This window comes from Octodon degus, unplaced genomic scaffold (genome assembly GCF_000260255.1).
Source record: "Octodon degus isolate 3935 unplaced genomic scaffold, OctDeg1.0 scaffold00002, whole genome shotgun sequence".
NCBI classification, from domain to species: domain Eukaryota; kingdom Metazoa; phylum Chordata; class Mammalia; order Rodentia; family Octodontidae; genus Octodon; species Octodon degus.
This window is the reverse complement of record NW_004524578.1, coordinates 6,530,676-6,556,879: the sequence shown is the minus strand read 5'-3', so window position 1 is coordinate 6,556,879 and position 26,204 is coordinate 6,530,676. Positions and strand designations below refer to the sequence as shown.

The window sequence follows — 26,204 nt, the reverse complement described above, 5'->3', positions numbered from 1 at the left end:
GTTTTCTTCTTCTTCTTCTTCTTCTTCTTCTTCTTCTTCTTCTTCTTCTTCTTCTTCTTCTTCTTCTTCTTCTTCTTCTTCTTCTTCTTCTTCTTCTTTTTTGTGGAACCAGGGATTAAACTCAGACCCTTGTACAAGCTTGCCAGGGAAGCGCTTATTCTACTGAGCCATCTCCCCGGCCCCTGTTATCTTCAAATTAGTTCAGATTACCAGATATAAGTATGCAAAATTGGGTCAAAATATAATTTAAAAGAAGAAAACAAAATTTAAGCATTAACTGTTTCTTCCAGTGGACCAGCAGAAATCAGCAGTGTGATTATCCAAGCTCTCCTGTGTGTATACATATATATTTCTCCTGTCCTTTCTTTTCTTTTTTCATTTCCATTATTCCAGTTGTTCCTTCCTTTTGAACAGTTTTTTTCCCTTTCACAGTATCTATTGTACCTTTCAGATTTTATTTACTCCTTCAGGTTCTTAAAGTATGGAGACATTACAATGTTTACACATGCGAGTCTGATTTCTTTCACTTGCATGAAATAGCAACATCTAGTTGCATCCATTTACCTATAAAAGCCTAAAGTTTAACTTCTTTTATAACTGAGTAATATTCCATTGTATAAAAATGCCACATCTTCTTCATCCATTCCTCAGTTAATGGGCATCTGGGTTGTTTCCAAGAGTTAGCCTGTCGCTGTTATAAACCTGGGTGCACATATCTCGTTGTGGTATGATTTCAGTTCTTTAACATCATTGTGGTTTAGATCTAAAATGTTCCCCAAAAGCCTCATGTGTTCAGAGGCGGGGCTTTTGGAAGGTGATCAGACTCTGCAGGAGCAAGAGCTGAAGGGAGGTCGGAAGGCTTGGCTGTGACCGGAAGGATGTGTCTTCCTCCCAGGCTCCTCCCTTCTCTCCGTGCTTCCTCTCTGCCAGGGTCGGCCACCTTTTCCTCCCACTGCTCTCTGCCATGCTGTTTCTGCCTTGGCGTTAGCCAAGCTGGGACTAAAACCATGACACAAACAAACAAACAAAACTCTCTTTTTTTAAATTGTGGAGGGTGAGTTTTGTGCCTTTAGGAGGAGCAACTGACTAAGACATTAGGCTGCATTAATATCTTGAAGGTCTTGACTTCCCCCGTGGAAGGATACAGCCCCTTTGGGCTACACACATCTTCTTTGTCTGCTTGTCTGTTGCTGAAGTCCCATAGTCTCCCACAGTCCATACAGATGTATTCCTTGATGTTCCGGATAGCTAGTGGCTATAACAAATGGGCTTTTTCTTTTCATGAGTTACATTAGAATTTGCTCTTATTGATAAATAAAACTATCAGCTTAAGTTCCTGCTGATCTCAAACCCAGCCACTTTCCTGACATCTAGTAATTTGCTTATCATGCCCAGCATGTAAGAGGTGCTGGTTTCAATCCCCAGTACATACATACATACACACACACACACACACACACAGCTAATTATCATAGATTTTCTAGGTAGACCATCTCATTGTCCATAACTTGTTAGATTTCTAAGCTCCTGGGCTGGAGAGATAGCTCAGTGGCATAAGTACCTACCTCACAAGTGCAAGGTGCTGAGTTTGATCTCCAGTAAAATAAATAAATAAATAAATAAATAAATAAATAAATAAATTTCTGAGCTCCTGCAAATGCATGTGGCTATTTAACACCCCCTATTGACCCTCAAACTGCAAGAAAAAATGCCCTGTATCTACATAAAAGATAATTGTCGATCCAGCAAGACCTGGAGCAAGCATGATACAGTCTCTTTTCCATCCCAAGAAGGCAGTGAGCCCAATGTTGTATCCTTTGTCTGGCCTCCTTTATTTACATAGAAATGTCTTCAGCACAAAGAACACAATTGTCTTAATCAATCCCATGAGATTGGGAAAACTTGACAGAAGAGCCCAGTATGGAAACTGCAGGGCTAGCCAGCCACTGGGTAATGATTAAACAAACTCCTGCTGCTGCCATTGTTACCTGTCAGTCGAGGAGATGAAGTTTTTCAAAAGTCAAAAAGATTAAGCAAAGCTTATAAAAAAATCTAAGGGAAAGATATGATAGATGAAAAATATATGTATATCTTTCTCCAATATTATCTTCTGATATGACTAAGAAGAATAGCAAGTGGCTGGGGAGATAGCTCAGCAGTTTAGGCACCTACCTGGCAAGCTGAAGGAGCTGGGTTCAATCCCTGGTAGTGCATGTCCTACTGGCACCATGAGGAGCTGGCCACGGAAACCAGGCATGATGGCACATGTCTGTAATCCTAGCTCTGGGCAGGCTAAGACAGGAGGATCACTATGAGTCTGAGCTGCGTAGTGAGATCCTGTACCAAATAAATATATAGAAGTTTTTCTTAAAAAAAAAAAAAAAGAATGCAAAACTTTCAAAATTCTATTTGTTAAGCAATTAATTCACAGTGCACAGGCAATGTTATAAACTTCAGTATTTTTAACTGATCAAGGCAACAGGACACAGGTGTGATCCAAGCCAGCAGGAGGATGAGGCAGAAAGATCTCTCTAAAGACCAAAGCTGGGAGACCATCCTGGGCAGCACAGTGTGATTTTTATGCTAAAAAGAAAAAAACGAAAAAGCAAAATTAACAATAATTTCCCTGTCAGTTTCACTGGGACTGTTGAAAATAATCCTAGTGCTCTATTCTTTAACATACTGACTTTGTGCTTTAAAAGTTTTAAGTAGTTGCTTCACAATACTATAAAGGTACTGATTTTTTTTAATTTTTAAATAAGTTAAATCTATATGCAATCTAAAGATACGCTTTAGGAGAAAGATTAAAGCACAAGTTCATCTAGAGGCTGTTACTTGAAGCATCAGAGTTGGACTCAGTGTCCTCATTCCCCCCTGGAGCCCAACCCCCACTGGACAGGGAGGCAATGACTGCACATTGAGGTGAGGGAAATGGGGACATTGCAATTATTTGTTTTTATCACACAAGAAAAAGTTAATAGCTAACTGCTTCAGTTAGGTAATTCCTAGTAAAAATCATCATCATGCAATTGTGGAAACAAGAATGTTTACCACACATTCAGAATGCTCTTGTGTCTAAATCTAAGCAAAAAGCGTAGCCATGGGGCTCGGGTCAAATATTCTGAATTACTTTCATTGTAATTTTACTGTACTCCCTGCTTATCTGTGCAGGATTCATCTAGTGGATTCCTGAACAGAGGATAATACCAAGCCCTGGGTGAGCGCTGGGTTTTTCCTGTATGTTCAAACCTATGAGGAGTTGAATTTCTAAATGAGGCACAGTAAGAGATTCTTGGTAATGACTAAATGATAAAATAGTATATTTATGATAGCAAACCGCAATGAAATTGCCAGCACAGGGATAGGAGGTACAGCAAGGGCAAGCAAACAACAGAAAGCTGTGGAATCAGAATTGAGATGAACAAGAGAGACAACTAGATCAAAATAAAAGAAAACCCATTGATACAGGTCACCTGATCCCCTCCTCAAGGCCCCTGAGCACATAGAAATCCAAAAACATGTCACCCTGGCCTGGGCCCAACCTCATTTGCACTGGGATTTTGACCCTCTCCCACCCACAGTGGATTTTGGATGCCATGACACTTTCTCTAAAAATTGTGTATGATCAAAAGCTCCCCCTACTGGGCCTGGGCCATAGCTCAGCTGCGCAGCATCTGCCTGGCAAGTGCAAGGTGCCGAGTTCCACTCCCAGAACAAAAAGAAAACCTCTCCTGCGGATGGGTGAGGTGAGTCAGGTACCCGCTGCTCCATGACTCCCATTAATCTCCAGTTATAGAACCTCCCATATCCCCAGAACCTAGTGACCCACAACCTGTCCCTGTCAAGGTCCTTAGCTCATCTCACTGGCAGGATCTTGACCTGCAATGTACTTATGCTTCTTTTGCCTTTAATAAACCTTATGCTTGTTACTCATTTTGAGCATGTTGTTCAATTTCTTTGTTCAAGATTCCAAGAACCTAGAAACAACTTCCGTGGGAACCCAGGTCCAATAACAGCACAACTCCTCTTATGCTCTGGGTATATAAACTTCAGTATCTTTAGCTGAGTAAGATAGCAGTGCACAGGTGTGATCCAAGCCAGCTGGAGGATGAGGCAGAAGGATCTCTCTAAAGACCAAAGTTGGGAGACCATCCTGGCCAGCACAGTGCAATTTTTATGCTAAAAAGAAAAAGCAAAGCAAAGCTTAAAAATAATTTCCCTGTCAGTTTCATTGGGACTGTTGAAAATAATCCCAATTCTTAGGATTATTTATTAATTAATAATAAATAATAATTAATCTAGGGCCATCAGTACACAAATAAAGGTTACTTGACCACAAGTACTATGGCACCACGACAGTCCCTCTGATATCCTAGATGAGCATTAAGGGACAAGGGGACAGGTAGAGTATTCAGAGTGCACCCACCAGACAAAGTGGTCATTTGTATCCTGGGTAGGACAGATCAGGACAACTAGAGTTCAGGGAGCTGCTCAAGAGGATGTGCAAATGAAAACATGATTTTCAGATCATGGGTGACTTAGGGTAACTCAAACCCAGGAAAGCAAAACTGTGGAGGAGAAACCAACCACTGTGGTCTGCGTCCTCAACTCAAATTTTTTTGTATACTGTAAGATCACTGTGTGAGCAACCACAGCATGCTCTCTGCCTGCATAGGCAGACGCAGGGACCGGGGTTTGATCCTCGGCCTGCCATGCGGGCCCTGCTTCTGGGGTGCACTGAGATGGTGATTGGGATTAGGCGTGGCGGCATGGGCCTATAATCCCAGCCCTTGGGAAGCTGAAAACAGGAGGATCACTACGAGCCCAATCTGTGTAGTGAGACCCTGTAGACCCTATACTGAGCACATAAAAAAAAAGCAACAACGAAGGAAAGCATGCTCTCTGCAAGGAAGACATTGGAGTCTGTGGCAGAATTTTGCAAGCCACTGTTCACAGCTCTAAACTAAACCAATGCCTGTTTTAGTGTAGCCCAAGAGCCAACAAAAAATGGTTTATATACTTACCAATAGTTGAGAAAAACAAAAGAATATTTGAAACAGTGAATTTTTCTCACTGTTATATGAAGTTCACACGTCAACACCCATGACCGGTTATTGCAACATAGCCCCAGCCACTGATTTACATAACTTGCAGGTTACTTGCCTGCTATATCCACAGAATTGAGAAATTAATTGCACCAGTGACCATGTGGCCCACAAGGCCAAAATATTTGTGATCTGACATTTGAAGAAACTACTGCTGGTCTCTGCTGTGATAAAAATCTGTAGAGGCAAAGGAAACGGGACAGTGACTTTTGACAAGAAGCAATTTGGCTATGAATTGTATGCTGACATTAGAGATAAGGCGCGAATCTGGAATTACAGAAGTTTGATGTGCAGAAGTGCTTATATTATCATTCTTTTTGAAACAAATGCTTCGTGATGATTGATTTCTTTTCCCCACCTCCCAGAGGAATTTGACCAGCTTGATTAAATTCCATTTCATGCAAAATCCACTGCTGTGCAAGAACTGTTTGTGTCAGAGACAAAAACGAGCCTCCTTCATTCTTTTCCTTGCTTAGGCAGGAAGTCGCCACTTGCCAATAGAAATTTAAAACAAATCCCAAAGTTTTATGTTTGGTTCAAAACGTGAAATATTTGATGTCTTGGGATCTTGCAGTCTTGGCAACTGCATTTGCCGTCCCTGGTGAGAACACATGGGGACCATCGCATGCTTTCCGGTTCACTAAGAGGGTCGCACCTTGCCCTCTTAATCCCAGAGTCAAATATGATTACAAATATTTTCCTCCTGGGAATCTAACTTGTAAGGCAGATCACTGTGATTTCTGTTACATAAAACATCTCCCTTCAGTTGCCTTGCTCGTTCTCAGGCTTACTGTATTTCATCGTCCTAAAGATTGTGTTTGACATCAGCAATTGTGAGAGGCCATTTGTTTTTACAGTGGAAAAAGAATTAAAAGTGCAGATGGCAGACCTCGAAATCTACAGTCCTGAGTTATTTTCATTTTATAGAGTGAGAATGTGGTTGTCTCTTTTTTTTTAAGTGCATATAATAGAATAGTAGGTCTGAATTGTAACTAAGTAAAAATATTAAAAAATGCATATTTCTTAGGGGTTTTATTTATTACAAAATTAGAGCAAACTTTAAAGCAGAGGTTTTTTTTTTAATGTTGTTGTTTGTTTATGTATTTGGTGCAGAGTTTCACTACACAACTCAGACTCCTAGTGATCCTCCGTTGTCAGCCCCCCCAGTGCTCGGATTACAGGTGTGCGCCACCAGGCCTGGGTCTGAGGTCCACTCAGCGTGCCTGGGGGTGGGGTCGGCGCAGCACTGTATGTAGTGCTGGGAATCCAACCCTGGTCCCAGCACTTGCCTAAGCAGGTACGTAGACCACTGAGCTATCTCGCTGGCCCTACAGCAGAGTTTTAAATGAATTATTAGAAAGTAAAACCTGCTAGACACACTCCAGATTCTTTAAAAAGAATAGGTCATGTCAAAACACACCTAATAGTTGGGCTAAGTAGTGCACGCCTACAGTCCCAAGTACTCGGGAGACTGAGGCAGGATTACTGGAGCCCCGTAGTTCAAGGCCTGCCTGGACACTCGAGTAAGATGCTATCTGAAACAATTCTACAATAATAACAACAATAATAGTAGTAATAATCACAGCTTCCTTATCAGAAAAGTAATACTGCTCAAAACTAGAAGTCTTTTTTTTTTTTTTTTTTTTTTTTTAAGGGAAGGTGTCTACAGGGTGTTCAGGGTCTCACCACTAGATTGGACTCGCAGTGATCTGCCTGTTTACAGCCTCCCAAGAGCTGGGATTACAGGTGTGCGCCACCATGCCCCAAAACTGGAAGTCTTAGCAATGAAGCAGCCTGCTCTCTCTCTCTTAAGCCTGATCATTAACGCTGGTAAACACCCCGGCCTCGTTAGTTAGCGCTGACGTCAGAGCTCAGGCCTGGCAGCAAGCAGCTACACAGCGCAGGCGCACCGCGCATGCTAAGCAGGCCCACGTCCTCTCGATGGCAGAGAAGCAAAGCCCTGGTGACAGAACTCAGTAAGTTCCTTGGAGACAATATCTACAAATGTTCGTGGGTGTCGGAGAGGCTGGGAATTGCTTTCAAACATGAATTTTTATGTTACCCACTTAAGTTTCAAAATAAGACACAGTAGAAAAACCCTCTGCATCCCTCAAAACAAGGTGGGGCTAGGCGGGTGGTGGCAGGTGATGGCAGGCCAGGGGAGTGGGGCAATGCCACTAGCCACCTGTTCTCAGCTGTCAAGAAGCCAAGGCCCCCTCCGGGACCAATTAAAAGGTCCAAGAAAAACATCAGGTGAAGTCCAGCCCTGGGGAGTGAGCCCCGTTAAAGTGTGTGCTTTTAATCAGGGGCCCAATTAAGGATGTGGAATCCCGTGGCTTAATCACTCTCCTACAGGAAGCCCACGAAATTTTAAGAACCAGCGCCAGCAGCCACGCTGACAAGATTCTTCCAGTCTTTCCCAGAAGGGGAAAGATTATGGGTTTTATTCCTCTCTTTGCATAGCTTTGGGGTGGGGGGTGGGGGGGGAGGGGAAGTAGAATTTTTAGTAAAAAGGAGAAAAACATTTTAGTAGTACTTTCTGAGAGATCCAGATGTCACATAGCATGGCTTCTTCGATACGAGAAACAGCCCCAAGTGCTGGTTCCTCCAGCGCAATTGTAGAAAAGTCACCAGCCCAGCCAGAGTGAGGCTGCTCTCAAGTCCAGAGCCCCACTTACGCAGCAGAGCCCAGAACCAAGCGCTTTTTGCAGACACAACGTGGGGAGCTGGGTCCACAGCCTGGGCAGCTCACTGGTGAGGCCCTACCCCTTATGGTGGCCGAGCTGAGGACAATGCCCGGCACGGAAAGCCTCCATAAGCGAGAGGGTGTTGTGAGCCCCGGTGCATGGAACTGGATGCCGTGCCAGGGACATGAACTTTCCTACGGGCCGGCGCTTCCAGGCAAGGAAGGCTTTGAACAGCACTAGGGGTGCTGGGGTGCCTCGTAGGTGAAGAGAGGGTTCTTTCCTTTCTTTCTCCCTTCCTTTCTACTTTCTTCTGTCTATGTTGCAGAACCAAATTTTTCAGAGCAACCAAATTTCACGAGATCATAATGGCCAAACGCAAGGACGGTCTCAGGCAGGGAAGGGAGAAGATTACTAAGGAGAGAAAGAAAAAGCAACCCGGGCAGTTTATTGGACGCCCCACGGTCCTGGTTTGCCCCAACGGTCCCTGTTCCAGCACACGTTAGCTTTGGGCCCTGGAGACCCCTCTGTGCCAGGGACACTACCCATGGGACCCTGAGCCACCAGGAGCAACACACCCACCCAGCCCCTGAGAGCGCAGTGCCCTCGTGGTGCCTGACCCTGTTTGGCAGCTGCTGTTTCTGCTCCGGACCTCCCCTTGCTACCCTCCCCCACTGTCCTCTGCCTTTCCGCCGGCCTGCAGGGAGGGGCCGCCTGGGCCGGAGCCGCTGTGCTCACCACACTGCGGCGCCCAGACCCGGACGCGCTCTGGCGCAAGCTCCATGGACTCGCAGTCCAGCTGCGTCGTGGTGACCGGTAAGACTGCACTTCCTTGGCTCGAGTGTGCTGGATCCCGGTTGTAAACAACTCCTGAAGGGACAAAGAGCCACTCAGGCACTAAGAATTCCTGATAGACGCGAACTTCCTGCTCTGTCCTATTAAAAACCAGGCAGGGACAGAAGCTTCCGGCCTCTGTGGCTCAGGCACTGCAAATAACTTGTGTGGCATGCATGATGATGGCCACCAGGGCTCAGGCATCGACCTTGTCTGACCTTCAGCCCACCAAGGAAGAAGCCCAGGCGTGCGCCTGCTCTCCCCAAGGCCAGGGCCCAGTTGGCACATGTTTGGGGACACGTTAAATAGCAAAGAGGGACCTAATGCTCCAAAAGGACAGGACACTCACCAGGCTCTCCCAGTTCCTCTAGCGTGGCCAGTTCCCAAGGTCCATCCCCAGAAAGATCGCATTCCTTTGGTGGGAACTCCAAAAGGTGCCCTCCCTCCCTGGGACACCTCTAAACCACGATAGCTCACTTGGAAGAAAGAAAAGACCACTAGGCTGTACCAGGAGCACGTCCAAAGTCACCCCAGCTACAAGTGCCTCACTCGTCACTGTCATAGCTGGTCCCTGGGGACTGGCTTGATCTTTCTTCATAAAGCTCTGTTTATTTTTAGTTACACACTAAGCTCTGTGTTTATTTATTTAGCTCTTTACTTATTTTTGCTTAGGCACGTTGTAAGCCTTTCTTTCCTTCCTTTTTAATTTCTTTCCTTTTTCTCAGTACTGGGGATTGAACCCAGGGCCTTTGCACTGAGCATATTCCCTGCTTGCTTCTCATTTTAAATTTTTATTTCAAGTCAAGATCTCACTAAGTCACTAAATTGCCTGGGCTGGGCTCAAACTTGCAACCCTGGTGCCTCAGCCTCCCGGTGTGCTGGGATTACAGGCACGCGCCGCCACACCCAGCTACAGGCAACAGAGAAGCAAGGAGGAGAGGATTCTTCTAGATAAAAGTCATCTATCTTAGTAGACAGCTGTTCATCTTAACATTTTCAAGCTGTAATTCAGTCTTACCAACCTTGTGGAGAAAAAAGAAAATTCCCATGAAGGCCGGGTAGCCCCCTTGCTCTCTTTCGGGTTACTTTGGGATTACAGACTGGGTGACCCAGGAATCCTGAGGAAACTGGCTTCTCCTCAGAGGCAGGCATGAACTGTGGTGCTCAGAGCCCCTGTTCTGGGCTGACCCTGCCATTGCCTTTCCAGCCTGCATTTTATTGGTGGACGCTAGATGGCGTCTCGAAGGACTTGCTCATCAGCTGCAGCTTGGAAATGCCCCCTGGGCTTCAGTGTGGCCTTGCTTATTGGAAAGGTTCTGAGCTGCCCGGGACAGCCTCTGGACTCAGTTGGATTTGCTGCATATGCAAATCTCACCAAGACAACTGGCAGAGGCGGATGCAGGAAAGCCAGGGTGCTGCCACACTGCTTCAAGACCAACGAGGTCCCACCATACCAACAATCACAGTTTGGCTTGGCTTGCCTGCCAGTCCAAGGGGCCACCCTGCTTCCAGACATTCCTTAGGCGCCGCCGCCAAGTCCCACTCTGGGTCCTCAGCTGTACTCCAGAGAAAGCTGCATGACAGATTGCGGCCCGTGTCTGTAGACCACTCTGCAATGAGTGTCCCAGTCTACCACAGGTCAACTGAACAGTGGCTGGCCTCCCGCATAAGTGGCTTTAAAATATATTACCTTAAAGTAATTACACATTCAAAGGAATTTGCAAAGAAGGGCATACAGAGAAGTCTCCTGTACCCTTTACCTAGACTCTCCTGATGACCACATCTTCGATATCAAAGGCGGGATATTGACCCTGACATAACTCAGCGTATGTGGACGCAGGTGTCCACAGCTGTCTACAAGTCTATCACACAGCTAGCTTCAACCACAATCACAACCAGTATGCACAACTCTCCCCTCACTGCGTGCTCTGATGCTACCTTCTGATAGCCTCACCCACTTCCTTCCCCAGTGCTAACATCTGACAAGCACCAATCTGTCCTTCGTCTCTGTAATTATTGTGTCTTATTAATATTGTATAATGGAGAGCAGGCAGTATGTGTCCTTTCAAGATTGGCTTTTTTTCACTCAGTGTAGCTCTTTGGAGGTTCATCTAGGCTCTTGTGTATTATCAACAGTTCATTCTCTTAAAGGATGTTCTAGCTTTATTGAGATAGAATTCACTGTTACATAATTCACTCATTTGAAGTATACATACTTCGGTGGCTCTTCATATCTTTGGACGTAAGCCTTCTTCGTCACAATCAATTGTAGAACAAACTCAGTACTTCAAAAGAGATCCTGGTCCCTTAGCTGTCATGGCTCATGCCCCTCAAAACACACACAGCACTAATTTACTTTCTATCTCTGTGGAATTGTCTGTGCTGGACATTTTATATAAATGGAGTCATATAAAATGCGGTCTGTTGGGACTAGCTTCTTTGAACTTATCATGGTTCAATGTTTTCTGCAAGTAAATTAGTCATTCACTTGCTTTTTCTTGCTAGTGATGTCCCAGCAAGCAGAGGATACCATTCATCAATTAATAGGCCCATGGGTAGCTTCGATTTCTTCCTTTCTCCTCACTGTTGAGTGGCTGCCATGACAGGGATGAACCACAGCTTGTTTAACTACTACACTATTGAAGAACACTAGGGTAGGTTCCAGCCTTGGACTTACTACAATGAAAACTACTGAGTGCCGGCCAGATAGCTCAGCATAGAAAACGCAGGGGCCAGGAGGTTTGATCCCTGGCATGCCATGCTGGCCCCACCCTGAGGGTGTGCTGGGACAGCAGCTGAGACTGGGCGTGGTGACACATGCCTATAATCCTAGCGCTTGGGAGGCTGAAAACAAGAGGATCACTACAAGTTCGATCTGTGTAGTGGACCCTGTAGACTCTGCACTAAATACATTTTTAAAAAAGAAAGAAGAAGAAGACTTCTGTGAGCATTCATTCCTATATAAGTTTCAGAGTGAAAACCAGCTTTCACTTCTCTGAGATAGTCTAGGCATGCAAATACTGGTTAGTCTACTTTCTATTTTAAAGCAAATACTCCTTTCCAAAGCGGTAGTACCATTTTACATTCCCATCAGCAATGTGTGTGTGTGATCCAACTCCTCCTTGTCCTCACCAGCATTTAATGTGATGAGTATTTCTATTTTAGCCACCCTGATAGCTCTGTGGTGATGCCTCGCGGTGGTTTTCCATTGGGTTTCCCTGATGGCTAATGCTGTTGAGCATCTTTTCATGTGCTAACATGCTAATATCTTCTTTGATGAAAAGCCTCTTTGTGTCTCTTGCCCATTTTCTAATTATATTGTTTTAATATTAAGCCTTGATTGTTCTGCATACATTCGATATATAATGCCTTATTGAGATAGGTGGTTTCTGTTTTCTCTCATTCTGTAGCTTGTCTTTTCATCCTCTTAATAGAGTTGTTTCCAGAGCAATGCTTACTGTTTTCTTTTCTTTCTTTTGGTGCTTTGGATTGAACCCATGGCCTTGTGAATACTAAGCTCATACTTTACCATTGAGCTACACCCTGGTGCCAAAAGTTTTAAATTGTGATGGGGTCTAATCTATCAGTTTTCCTACTATAGATAGTACTCTTTTTTTTTTGATAGTACTTTTTTGATTCAAGTCTAAGAACTCTTTGCTTAGTCTCAGCTTCCAAGATTTACTCCCCCTTTCCCCCCAAGCATTCTGTGGTTTTAATCCTTACACACAAGCCCACGATCCTTTCTAAACTCACTTGTATGTAAGGTGTGGCTGGAGTTGAGAGATCGGTGTTTTGTGTCTTGGTGCCCTCCTTCTCCTGTACCATTTGTTGCCAAGGCTCTCCTTCCTCCATGGAATTACTTTCACACTGTTGTTGACAAACAATTGGGCACATTCTGGTGGGTCTAGCTCTGTTTTTCTATGAAGGCTGTATTTCAGTCAGATATTGGTGCATACAAGTTCTCGGCCCTCCTAGTGATCAGACCTCCTTTCCTCAGAGGCTCAGGACAGGACTCTGAGATGCCCCCAGAGTGGCCAGGCTACAGAAGGGTCCCAGAGCCCAACATGGCTTGGGAAACTGTCAGAGCTTCTTGCAGTGGTGCAGCTGGCATAAGCAAACCTGGGTATCATTGGTTTCAGGTTTTGGGCCTTTCCGGCAGCACCTGGTGAATTCCAGCTGGGAAGCAGTGAAGGTAAACTCTACTTCCCCTTCCCCTCTGCTACCACTCACCCAGCTGGTTCCTTCCACAAATGCTGAGAAGTCCTAGCTTGCAGGACCCTTGGTAACCAGAGGCATGCAGAAGAGAATGCAGGCAAAGCTTCAGGCCCCTGGGGGAATGGCTTGTTTTCAGTCCTTGAGTTGTGGCTTGGCTTGCCTGCCTGCTGATGCTCCTCCTGAATTTGTCATAAAGAACAGAGGCCAAAGGGACACTGCTGGAGAGGGTGCACCAAGGCCTCCAGACACTCCAGACCATACCCAGAGCTGGGCTTCTCTTAGTCACAATCTTTCTGGTTGTGGGGTCTTGGTTTTGTCATCCATGAATGGGGGTGGGGGGGAAGATACTGCTGACATTGCAAGATTGATCTGAGGATTCAAAGAGATAAATATGCAGGGAAGCTTTGTTTAAGCATTGTGCCTGGCTCAGGGTAAACACTTAAGGAATGGTTATTAGGATAAACAGTACATTTATTGTGAAGGAAGCCGCTGACTCAGAGTCCACGAGGAGCGCTAGGGCTCTCCTTTGCAAAGCAACCTGTCTTTCCTCCACAGAGTGATTGTTTGTGATCCGTCCCCACGTGGGTGTCACTTAGAGGCTCCGCATACTGACAGCTGTTTGTTTACACTTGACCTTCAATTTTATGCCTCTGTTGGATCAAGCTAAAGGTGGGGTCTCTACTCTATTCTGAGTTTCCCGGTCAAGCTGAAAATGCAACAAAACTGCTAGCATCATGCCCTTGTAGCAACTGTGGCACTGATTTTATAGCCTGTCAGCACAGATGCAGTCAGGAGATGCTTGATTCCAGAGTTGGATTTTAAGTCTTTTTCCAACCAGAAAAGTAAAACTCAAAGAAACTTTGGAGTCCCCGCTGCAGCCAACACACCAGAAAAGCCAGCCCAGGGCCTTCAGGAGCCCCTGGGTGTCTGCAGCCAGTTCCTCAATAAACAGGATCTCTTCAGGGCTAGTCAGATAGCTCAGGAGATTAAAGTGCCTGCAAGCAGATGCAAGGGCCAAGGGTTCGATCCCCAGGCCTGCTGTGCCTGCCCCACCTAGCCCTCAGGGCACGCTGAGATGGCAATTGAGACTGGACGTGGTGGTGCCTACCTGTAATGCCAGCACTTGGGAGGCTATAAACAGACATCACTACGAGTCCAATCTGGAAGTGAGACCCTGGACACCCTGTAGACCCTCCCCCCACCAAAAGAAAGAACAAAATAGGATCTCTTCTGCCAGGATCTCCCAAACAACTGATCCCTTCATGTTTTTGCAGTCATGACCATGGAAAAGTGGCAGCCTGCTTGAGCTCACCTCCTCACTCTAGTCACCCAGTGCTCCTGTGCCTCAGTTTCCTCATGTGTCAAAAGGGAAGGTCAAAATGACTCGGGGAACTAACACACACAAAGCCCTTTCGGCAAGGTGGGCCAGTGGCAGCACTCACAGATGTAATTCTTCTGTAATTAGGAGGCCCTTCTGTCAGCCCAGGTCCTCGGCCGCAGGCAGGTGAGACGGGACAGGCACATGGGAAGTGCAATGCTGGGGAGGACTGCTCGGGAGGTTCAAGGCTCACTGGTAGGGCGGGGAGCCAGAGCAGACACGTTCAGGCTGGGGGCTTCTGGAAGTGGCCTCAAGATGGAAAATTAGATGCTCTCCATTAGGGCTCTTTCCACAAACATCAGCTAAAGAGGCTAGAGCTGCTTAAGTTGCTGGTCTTAAAGAAGCAGAAGGTCAAGTACAGCTCTGAAGAATGCGTACACATGCACGCATATGCACACACGCACACACACATAACAAGTGGAAGCAAATTCCATGACCAGCATTGTGAGTAGCAAAAGCTTTGGAAATGAAAGCCAGCACCCACTTACAGACTCCACCAGAGCCTTGGAATGGACCCTTGCCCAGCTGCTCTAGATGTTCTTATGATTTCTGTTGACTTAAGGCCTCAGACTTCCTATAAATGAAGGTGAACTCAATGCCAGTTTTCAATCCAAGATCAGCAAATATGCAAGGAAACAAGCTTCCACGAGCAGAAATCAGCAGAAGCAGACTTAGCACCTCAAGGACTTCGGCTGCTCAAATCAGAACATAGCAAGACTAAAAGTGAAATATTTGAATATAGAGTCACCAAAACAGCAGTGAAGAAGGTCAAAAGATGAGATAGATTGATGATGATGATGATGATGATGGTGAAATTTACAGATATTAGAGGCCACAAGTACTGTATTAAAGTGAACACCCAACAGTGGCTACCAGACATGTAGGCTTAGGTGTGTCTGCTCACTGCTGACCAAATCAAAGGAAGCCATGAATCTGGGTAAAAAGGAAAAAGGGTTTATTCAAAGCTAGCTCTGAGAAGATGGAGGTTCCATTTGCCTCAAACAACATTCTCCTTGTGTACAGGTGGGTTAGGGTCTTCTATAGTGAGAAGCAGAGGGGAGGAGAGCACAGGGAGGTGCTAAGGATCCATCGCTCTTTGCAGGAAGGAGCCTGGCCCCGAGATTGAGGGTCGCATTTGTATGCTCTGCTATTTTTTTGAAACCAAAGTTGATTGCTGTTGGAGTAGATTTTGGAGAAACTGTTCATCTCTACAAGGAAAAATCTAACTTTTAAAATTGCATTTCACAGTGTTGCTGACAAGATGACTTAGAGAGTAGTTTAGAATCAGGATAAATGAAAGATACCAGTAAAGACAGTATATTGTATGACTCCACCGCTGTGTCCACATTAAACACATCAGTTAAGACGTAAAGTAGATACATGGTTACCTCAGGTAACTGGGGAACCAGAAGATACAGCGATGATGGATGTGGAAGTCTGAATACACTGAAAAGCACTGAACTGTAGACTTTAAGTGATAAAGTGTACATTATATGAATTATGCCTGAGTAGAGAAAGAGGGACATGTTTATCTAAATGCAGCTTAGAAACCAATGGAGAGAGAATTAGTGAACTGAAGATATTATTCAAAGGGCAGCATGCTTGTCCAAGGACGTGAAAAGATCAAGAAATATGCTTAATATATGAAGTGTTTATTTGAAGTTCTAGAAGGAGAATAGAAGGAAGATAGTATTCAAAGAGTCCAGATTGGCAATATTCCAGAATTTATTAAAGATATGAATCCACACAGATAAGCTATGACAAATAAAATCCATATCTATACATACCATAGAAAAACCGCAGAACATCAGAGACAAGCAGATTTCTAAGAAACCAGAGAGAAAAGATGGATCACCTACAAGATTGGTCATTCTAATGGGACTAAAGCTAAACATCTTAAAACCAACAATGAAACTCAGAAAACTATACAGTAGTATCTTCAGTGTTGAAAATACAATTGCCAACCAGAAATTGTATAACCAACAAAATTTAAAGTGTATGTTTATAGTCCTTCAAAAATGGGAAATAAATGTTGAAAAAAAGAAAAGTACAAAAGGAAAATAAATGCTACTCCCAGAAAGCTGGCTTGATTCTCTTTACTGGCAATAAGTGCCGAAGTATTTCGCACTGCACTGCCCATAGTGGACACCCTGCCCTCTTCAAGCCTGAATTGTGGATAGTGACACAGGCCAGAGGTCGTTAGTACTCACTGTCGCCCTAGCTGCTAGATACTCAAATGTTGGAGTCAGTATCATCTCATATTCATTCAAAAGGAATTAAATCCTCAGTTTGAACTGTATTGAAGGTTAAAGCAAAGTGGGCACTTTTTAAGTAACTATCCTTCTTTATAGAGTATATATAGTAGTCCTCCTCCCCTAATCTGCTGTAAGTATAGGTGTGTGAAACTTTGGAACATACTGAAATTATCTATCTATCTTGAATTTAACTGGGCATGCTGGGGCACACATCTATATTCCCAGCACCTTGCAAGCCTGGGGCAGGAGAATCACAAGTTCAAATGCAGCCTAAAACACTTAGCAAGGGCCAGGGAGATGGCTCAGTAGAATAAGTGTTTCCCTGGCAAGCACAAGGGCCTGCGTTCTATCCCTGGTTCCGCAAAAATAAATAAATAAACAAATAAATAAATAAATTTTTAAAATAAAATAAAATACTTAGCAACGCAGTGAGACTCTGTCTCAGAGTAAAAAAAAAAAAAAGAAAGAAAAATTAAAACAATGACTGAGGTGTACCTCAGTGTCAAGGTTCTGGGTTCACTTCTCAATACCATAAGAAAAGCTTCATTTATAAATTATGCACAGAGATTAACAATAACTCATGATAAAATAGAACAATTATATAATGACATCGCATAATAAAAGTTATTTAAGACATAAACTGCTTAGCTCTGGAATTTTCCATTAGTATTTTCAGACCATGGCTGACCTTGGTTAATAGGAAGGGCAGATAGGAGGGACAACCATGCGTAAGTCTGTGCGTGTCTTCTGTCCTTGTTCCCAGCACTTGACATGTTTCATTGACTTGAAGAACTACTTTAAAAAATCTCTTGCTGTCCTGACATTACTTGGACATCACAGTCAGCTGCGCCTTATGCTTGTCATTGTGGAGCAGGGCTTCACTTTCTTGCTGGTTCATTCGAAAATCACTTGGTATTCAGTGTCCGGCCGTTAGATCCAGGGAAGGCAGTGCATCCTTTCTGGATTCCAAACCTCAGTGGCACGGGAAATGCTCCAGCCTGGGAATCTGCTGCATCAGGCCAAAATCTGGCTCGATTTGGGCTGCATTAAATGTGATGAAACCGCAGCCTATTCTGTACACAGTGGAGCTCAGGAGAAAGTATGCAGCCAAGGATGACCCAGGAAATAAATCCTGCAGGGGAAAGTATGCACGCAAGAGTGACGCAGGAAACAAATCATGTAGGGAACTCGGGGACGCGGGGTTGGAATATAGATTCGAAGGACAGCTCTTAGCTCCTCTTCCTTCTCACCACAGAAACAGATAAGAAAGAGGAGGCCACAGTGACTGTGCCTTTTCTCAGCTTCACTCTCACACATTAGAACCAGGTTACAAATCTTGAAAAACAGCAGCATCACACTTGGGTGTTGTGCCTGAAATCCCATATCCACAGAGGCCAGTTTGAGAGGCCATTCGTTAGGTGCCAGGCTTTATGCCTGACATCTCTGGGCCCACAACTCCCTGGATGCCTTGGGAGGTCACGCTTCCCTGGAGAGCTCTGACCCCTGCTCACTTCAGGTCTTCCCCAGGCTCACATGCTGGGCCTTCTCCCTGGGCAGCAAGATGTGTGCACCACTGGGTTTCATCTCCTATGGGCACTTGCAGAAGTCTGTAGGAAGGACTTATGAGGCCAAAGGAGCTGTGCAAGTGTATGTCCAGGTGCTGGGACCATAGGGGAGTAGTTAGGAAACACACCGTGCGTCTTGGTGGTGGTGCCCTTCTAGCGTGCTCCCGGGACTCCCACCCCTTGCCCACCCGTGAGGCTCTTCTTGTCTTTGTGGTCTTGGTAGAACTCTAGAAAGTTTTCAGATACCAGTTTAATCCTTAGCCCACCTGAATTATGGATGATAGCCTGCTCTCTGACTTCCTGTAAATGTAGTCCTTCTTCAGACAGCCATTTTTAGTCAGGTTAAGAAAATGTTGTGGAGCCGGCAAGGTAGCTCAGCACCTGCTTAGGTAAGTGCAAGGACTGGGGTCCAGTTCCGGGTACCACATGCTGTGCTGGCCCAGGGCACACTGAGCTGGCCACCGAGACCAGATGTGGTGGTACATGCCTGGATTCTCAGTGCTGGGGATGCTGAAAACAGGAAGCTCACTAGGAGTCAGAGCTGCTTAGTGAGACCCTATATCATATATATATATATATATATATATATATATATATATATATGAAAACAAAATGTTGGGGAAGATAAAGTTGAAATCCACAATTTTTTAAATTATAGCAAAGATTCATGCCATTATTTTTGTCATTTTAACTGTTTTCAAATGTACAATTCATTGACATTAAAAACATGTACATTGTTGTGCATGTATTCAGTTCTAGAATTTTCTTTTGTTCCAAAAGGAGTTTCCATACTCATTAGACGATAGCATCTTCCCCGACCCTTATCATCCACATAGCTGGGCTACAGGTCTTTAGAACTTCTCCATCTTGCAGAATGGAAGCTCTCTGCCCATAATCCAGCGGCTCTCCACTTCCCTCTTGCTTCCTGCTGCTGGCCACCTTTCTATTTTCTGTGTCCATGACTTCGGCCACATTAGGTAACTAGTATCAGTGGAATTGTACAGCACTTTATATTTTGTGACTGGTTTATTACATTTAGCATAATGTCCTAAGAGATCATCTGTATTTTAACCTGTGACATGTGACCTTTTTAAAAACTGAATAATATTCTATTGTACACGTTTATCACAGTTTTCTTATCAATTCTCCTGCCCTTGGCCACTTGGACAGCCTCCACCTCTCGGCTCCTATGTATAATGCTGCAATGAGCATGCGGGGTATAAACATCTCTTGGAGATCTTGTCCTCATTCCTTTGGACACCTATTCACAACAGAATTACCAGTCTAATTAAACTAATCTCAAGTGATGATCAAGGATTGTGCCAAGAAATGATCTTCAAAACCCTACAGGGAGGTGATGGACAAATACTACGACCCACGAGAGAACAGCTGAGTGTTGCTTTTCCGGCCCTCATCTGAGCTCTGTGTCAGTCACATTTTGATGTAAACACAATGACAGCTGATCAGAAGTTGGCCCGAAACAGGAAGAAATTAAGAAAATCACCTAAAACATAAATGTACATCCGGCGTACACTGAAAGACATCAGGACACCAGCTAACAGCGCATGAATGGCTAGATTTTTATACAGTGGAGCACATGATCAAAAATATTTTGATCACTGAGCAGGCGAGAACTGGTGTTGTAGGTTGCTGTCTTCATTCATGGTTTTCTCCAGGCAAGACTGGCCCGCTTGTTTGAAAGAATGACTTGAAGGGCTGAGGCAAGCATCCCCTATGGAGAACAGAGCCTGATCCTGGCTGGAAGAACCAGGGCGTACTAACACAGCTGCTCTTCTGCCAGTGTCCAAAGGTTTCCCAAAGCATTGGTGAAGGCTGTCCTCAGTACTGGATGTTTAGCCCTGACTTACAGGTACTGTTGCCTGCAACTCCTCTTTTCTAGATGTAGTCTCTGGGCTTTGGTTTCCTCACCTGTAGAATGGGGATGCCGTTAGTTTCTCCTTAAGAAGGTCATGGGACGTAGTTGGCACAGGCACAGGGCCAGTTCACAGTACAGCCCTCCAGGCAGAGTTGGGATGATTACTGGGTTATTTTTAGAAAAAGAAAATGGTACATAAGTGTCTATTGTAAAAATCCTAATGAATATGGAAAGAAGCATCAGCTCTGATTCTGCCCTCGAGGGATGACTCTTTCCATCGGTGGCTGCTTATGTTTTCAACAAGGGACACAAGAAACAGTGCAAGATCCTGATTTTTTTTTCCATCTGCCTCTACACAGCAAGACCCTCAGCAGAGACCAGTGCCAAGATGGCATGCAGAGGGTGCCTGCACTGTGTATAATGACTAGTGGAAAGATGTGAAGAAAATATAGGGGAAGAAGGGGAGAAAAGGAGGAGGGATGGAGGAGGGGAGAGCGGGGAAGGGAGGAAAAAGAGAAGATGAAGAAGAGAAGAGGGGAAGGTACAAGGAAATGAATGGAGGAAAGCAAAGAAGAAGAAAAAAGGGAGGGAGGGTGGGAGGGAGGAAGGAAGGAAGGAAAGAAGGAAGGAAGGAGAGGGAGAGGCAGAGACAGAGACAGAAAGAGAAAGGGACAGTGAGAAAGGGAAGTCTGCACACAACTCCAGGTCTCACCCCTCCTGCTCCCTGGAAAGTTCTTTTGCTGGGCAACTCCTGCTCATCCTCCCTGCCCCAAAGACCCTCCTCTGTGCAGACTTCGCCTAGCTGGCCTTGCTTAGTCTTCATAGAACTCATGGAGGCCCTATGCATACTACCTTTCACATGGAGGGAAACTGAGGCTCAACAAGGCCCAGTCGTCTGCACAAACTCCCCCAAGGACAGGTAGAAGCAGTGAGGTCCAGTACTGAGGCTTCTACTCCCGCTTCAAGAGTAAGAAACACTAAGACAGCTCTTATGCCCTTGGGAAGCTCTTCCAACCCCCAAGTGAGGCAACTCCTTCCCACAGCCCAGGGCCGCTTCTGGTGAGGCAAGAATCAGCTCTTGGAAAAGCAGCCACTATTTCTCAACACCAGCTGGTGCCCCCGCTTCAGAGGACTTGAGGAAATTTGGAAAGCAATTGGTGTCTTCCTCTTTTCTGGCCCTCTGGGAAGCAGCCATGTCTTTCCTGGCGACCAGATTTTGGACAGTGCACAAGCTGGATGAGCAGAAAAGAAAAAAAGGCAGAAAGCGGGCTCCCAGGCTCCACAGGACTTTTGCAACTGGCCGGGTACAGGCTTTTTCGAGGCATTGTGGGCTGGCCATGGACACTGAGCGTCCTTCTGGGCGTGGTCATGCCTCTGGCAAGTGCCATATGCTGTGTTCCCTTTTGGGGAGCGGGCTTATGCCAGGTGCAGGTCGTCCTCTTTAGCACAGAAGACTACAACTTTGAGAAAGTGCCAGTTCAGAAAACACGACCCTGGCTCTCTCCATTTGTGCACAGACCACATGCCCTTTGCAGAAGACACCAGCCTGTCTCAGCAAAAGTGGAGGTGGCAGCCAGGGGCCCACAGGCTGCTCGTGCAGGATGTTCCTGCTGTTGCATCAGGGCCCACACTTATCACACTAATAAATGTCACTTTAAACAAATCCATCTTGTGTGACTTTCTCAAGTTAATGGGGGTTCATTATAATCATCCATCTTTCCTATAAAGGTCCAACTACATGCTGCCTAAAACTCATGAAGTGTTTGTAAGTCAGCTCATCTAAAATTCATGAGAACCCCTTTGACTCTCACTTATGACCATGACACAGGTGAGAAACTGGAAGAGCAGAGAGCAATGACAGGACTAACAACCCAGCACAGGGTGATGGAAGATCCAGGGCTCAGGCTGGATTTTACTGACCCCAAAGCCCAAGCCTTCAGGCTCCAATTCTGCGTGTAACCCTCCCATCCGGCAATACCCAACCCAGACTCAGAATGACCACCAGCCTTGGCTTAGTTATAGAAAATCTGTCCTAGAACACAATACCAATGACTGAGGACACCAGGGTGTGTAGAGGGGGTTGGGAGGATGCAAAGACATTTCAAGAGCAGGAGTTTCCAGTGGAGACAGTGCCAGAGACGCTCTCCATGATATCAAGGTGGGATGGAGTTGAACAAAGTTCCTTAATGTCTCAAACCAGATGGTGTGTGGCCTGCTAACGCCGAACAATGTGCAGGTTGGCTGAGCTGGCACATTTCTGCAATCTGGCCAGACCTCACCTCAAGACCTTCTGGAAACCCTTCCTCAGCTGGCTGAGGCTGCTGTACCAGAATTCCAAAGGCTCATGCAGCAGACACCGACTCCTCATAGGTTTGAAGGCCAGAAGGAGGTGCTGGCAGAGCTGCATACCATGTGGGCTCCCTGCGTGGTGGCAGGTGTCCGTCATCACACTGTGCCTCACCTGCTGAGATCGAGAAGGGCTCTGGTCTTGCCTCTTCTAAGGATGCCAGTGCCACCATGGAGAGCCTTCCTCATGACTTAATCTCATCTCTTCCCAAAGGATCCATGTTCTAATCCCATCCCATTTGGGGTTCGGGTTATGTCGCAGTCTGTGTCTGGATGTCCCCCCACAAAGCCTTGTGTAGTCATAGGGAGGGCTGAATCCAGAGTTCATGATTGCTTCATTGTCTAGGGCTGAGATGGGGGTGTGAGTGCTACACCCGCCCTAGATCAGGTAGCCTGCTTATAAGGGACAAAAGCAGGCTGGCGCTCTCTCTCCTCACTTGTTTTCGCTGTTTTCTGCCACCGTGAACTCTTTCTCCTTTGGGATGCCCTTCTGCCAAGCCACCTGCCTTAGGCCAAGCCAATTATATTGACTGAACCTCTATAAATTGAGCTAAATATTCCTTTTTCCCTTTAACTTTGGGGTGTTGGGTATTTTGTCTCAACAATGAGACAAAAGTAAGACAGACTTTAGCATGTGAACCTGCGGGGATACAGTTCAGGCCAGAGCATCCCCAAGGGCTCATTCCTGTGGCCTGAGGATGCTCACAGACTTCCCAGGGCCATCCAAGAGGCTTGGCCAGGGCATGGGCAAGGTCTTCGCTAGTGAAGGGACATGAGATCTCCTGTCCCCAGAGTGCTACTGCCTCTGATTGCCCTGAAGATAATGTTCTCTGTCCTCTGTGACAAAGGCCTGATGGCCGCAGTGCCCCTCCCCTTACTCCTAAAGCTTCATGAAGGTATAGCAGGGGTAGGGATGTCCAGAGCCATGGCATGGGCAGCAGTAGTGACTTTGTCCTGGGGACAGTGGCTGTACCTTCACAGAAGTCAGGATGGCAGTGAGCCCCCTCTGTGTAGTAACAAGTTGCAGCTTCCCTTCTTCGGGACAGCTGTGAAACAAAGGAAGAGAGTGACATTCTATCTAAGTTGAAAAAATATACCAGATTGTAAAGAAAAGATAAAGATTGTAAAGAATAACTTCAATATGTGATATGTGAACAGGTTTGAGCTCACACTGGCCCACAGCCCTGCTCTGCAACTTTCATACCCAATTCTTCCACTCTCTAAATGCTAAGCATGTTTCCTAAGTTATTTGGTGGCAAAAGGTGATCTGAGCTGATGTGGGCAACGTGTGACACATCTAACTTATTCTAGCTGCCATGCACCTTTGAATTTTAGGGATTGAAACATCAATGTGACTGGGCAGGAGGGCAGCCCCAGGGCAGGCGAGAGCAGGAGGTGTGTCATGGGCACAGGTAGGGCCCTGGAGTCTCCTACGCACTGCTCCCCGGAGTGGTAAAATACACTCCTCATGCCCCTGTCCTAAGATGCTTTTCAGTCCATGCTGGCTCCGTAAGTGCCTGCATGGTCTGCTCGGTGGCTTCCCTGCACTTTCTGCTTTTGCTAGATAGATGCTGGCAGGCTTCAGGAAAGTGCAAGCTGAGACGGTGCTGTGGCCTGAGCCTCGTCCCATTAGGAGACATGGATGTCCAATCTTCAGGGCCTGAGGCCTTCACTGGAGAGAGGGGCTTATGGATCCAATCAAGTTAAATGAAGTCGTGATGCTAGGCTTTTGTCCAGTGTCACTTGTGTTCTGGTGGAAAGGGGAGAGTGGGACACAGAGACGGGCACACAAGGGAAGGGGTACAAAGAGGCACAGGGTGAAGGCCACGTGAAGGCCGGAGCGATGCCACTGTAAGCCAAGGAACCTCTGGAGCTACCAAATTCTGGAAAAGACAAGGAAGGTCCTTTTACGGGTTTCAGAGGAAACACAGCCCCACTGACACCTTAATTTTGGACTTACAGCCTCCAGAACCACGAGACAATGCATTTCTGTTGTCCTAAGCCACGTTGTGTGGACTGTGTTGCCATGGCAGCCTTAGGAGACTAACGTGGAGGGACTCCCCAAACCCAGCTCCCACAGCTGACAGCAGCAGGAGGATCTCAGAGGTGTCCGGAGGTGTGTCTTTCCCCTCTTCTCGAAGGTTCTGGGATGCGGTGGAAAGAAAAGGCTGCTGGCAGGTGCCTGCTTCACTCCGGCTTTGGCAAGTGCTGCCGCCAGAAGCAGAGCTGCATTCTTCTGCGAAGAAGAGCTTGCAGGCAACTTCCTGGGCCAGGGGAGCTCAGGGACAGTGCAGGCACGCAGCTCAGGGTGGCTCTCTCCATCCTGTGAGTGACGTTCTGTTGTTGGGTTTTCTAATGTATTTAACCAGGCATTCCATTGGCAGCCAAGCTAGACTGGACTTCAGGGAACAGCAGATTCCCAGGCAGCTCTAGTTCCAGGGCAGCACTACAACCTCTGCTCAGAGCCCGGCCAAAGACCCCAGGAGATCACTACCAAATAGGAGAAATGAGTTCTTCACGGGGGTGGCGTCTGAGAGGCAGCCCTGAGACCAGCCAAGGCCTTCTCACCTGCAGAGAGGAGTCCCAGGTACCCCAGCATCACAGCTTCCAGCCCCCACTCCCTGAACTGTGTGGCTTGCTACCTGGCTTCATGTGACACTCAGGAGAGGAGGCCATGACAGTATTGCAGAACTGGAATTGAGCATGCGGAGGATACCCTGGCCTGCAGGGCTCCTTTCTGCGTGGCCTTCCTGTGTGACTTCCTGTCCCTCTGGCCTCCTTCCTGCCTCCCACTCTCAGTCAGGCAAATGATTGCCACTTATGTCAAATGGTAGTGTTCTCTTGGGAAGAGAATGGAGCTTGAGCCAGTTGAGTGGCCAAGCAGGTGTCTGGAGGACAAAGAACAGCCCCTCAGGAGGGCTGAGCTGGACAGAGACAGAGCTGAGGTGCCAAAACTGGGCCAGGAAAAACACTCATCCCTGGATAAGAACAGCTCAGGAGCTCCACATCTATGCAGGTCACCTCCAACCCCCAGGGAAGGTCCACAGCTCCTATCTCGGGTCTGTAAGCAGGCCTTCCTTGGCCACCCTCTATCCAAGCACACACAGTCTTTAGGTCCTGCCTCACTAGCAGCTAAGAGAAACCAAATTAAACCCTTAAACAAAGACCATCTTGATATGCTGCAGTTTTTGTAGAAAACTTCATGTACCTGGTAGGACGTCTACCAAGAATGAAATGGACACTTCTAAGGTGTCATTCTCTTGGCTTTCTTCCAAAAGACCTGCTATTTCTGGTACCTGTAGCTCACTTCAGCTCCTCCTCCACCTTCTTGCAATGCAGATTTTCTCCTGTGCATTGTTCTTCCATTGCATGAGCTTCAGGGAGGAGAGACAGCATCCAACACTACAGAGGACCTTGAGGGCAAAGCCCAAGGACTGGGGTTTCAGGGACGCACTTTTGTCACTTTATCATAACAGGCTCTTTCTGCAGGAACTCTCCAAGCTGGGCCTGGGGAGTGACGTGGAGATGGAGCTGCAGACTCTCCAGCTGCCTGTAGATTACAGGGAAGTGAAGCAGAGCATCACCAGAATCTGGAAAGATTTTCAACCAAAAGTAAGTGACAGCCAGTGAGGCAATGGGGCTTGGAGGCTGGTGATACAGTGGAGCCCAGACCCTGAGGACACCCAGGTCTCAGGCTCCAGGGATGACAGCTGAGCTCCCTGTCAGCCTCAAGGCCCAACAATGCGAAATTGCAGCTAAGTTCTGGGTAGCTTGAAAAAGTCTAAGCTGAAATGTAGTTGGGAGGAGGGGAGAGAGTGAGAGCAAGAGTGAGAGCGAGAGAGCAAGAGAGTGAGAAGAAGAAGAAGAAGAAGAAGAAGAAGAAGAAGAAGAAGAAGAAGAAGAAGAAGAAGAAGAAGAAGAAGAAGAAGAAGAAGAAGAAGAGAGG

At 46.3% G+C, this 26,204-nt stretch overlaps 1 protein-coding gene across 4 annotated transcripts in view; it reads left to right on the top strand.

The window, feature by feature from the left end:
- Positions 1–3,060: 3,060 nt before the first annotated feature.
- Positions 3,061–26,204, top strand: part of Pgpep1l (pyroglutamyl-peptidase I-like) — a 28,460-nt gene continuing 5,316 nt past the window's right edge. Inside the window, exons 1-3 of one of the 4 annotated variants that reach the window (XM_023710028.1) lie at positions 3,061–3,217; positions 12,763–12,815; positions 25,735–25,870. In XM_023710028.1, the coding sequence (XP_023565796.1) occupies positions 25,784–25,870 (87 nt within the window). In that variant the 5' untranslated portion in view covers positions 3,061–3,217; positions 12,763–12,815; positions 25,735–25,783. Of the gene's footprint in view, positions 3,218–8,517; positions 8,606–12,762; positions 12,816–25,734; positions 25,871–26,204 lie in introns of those variants that run through there. The other 3 variants (XM_023710018.1, XM_023710034.1, XM_012513714.2) reach the window with 3 other exon arrangements.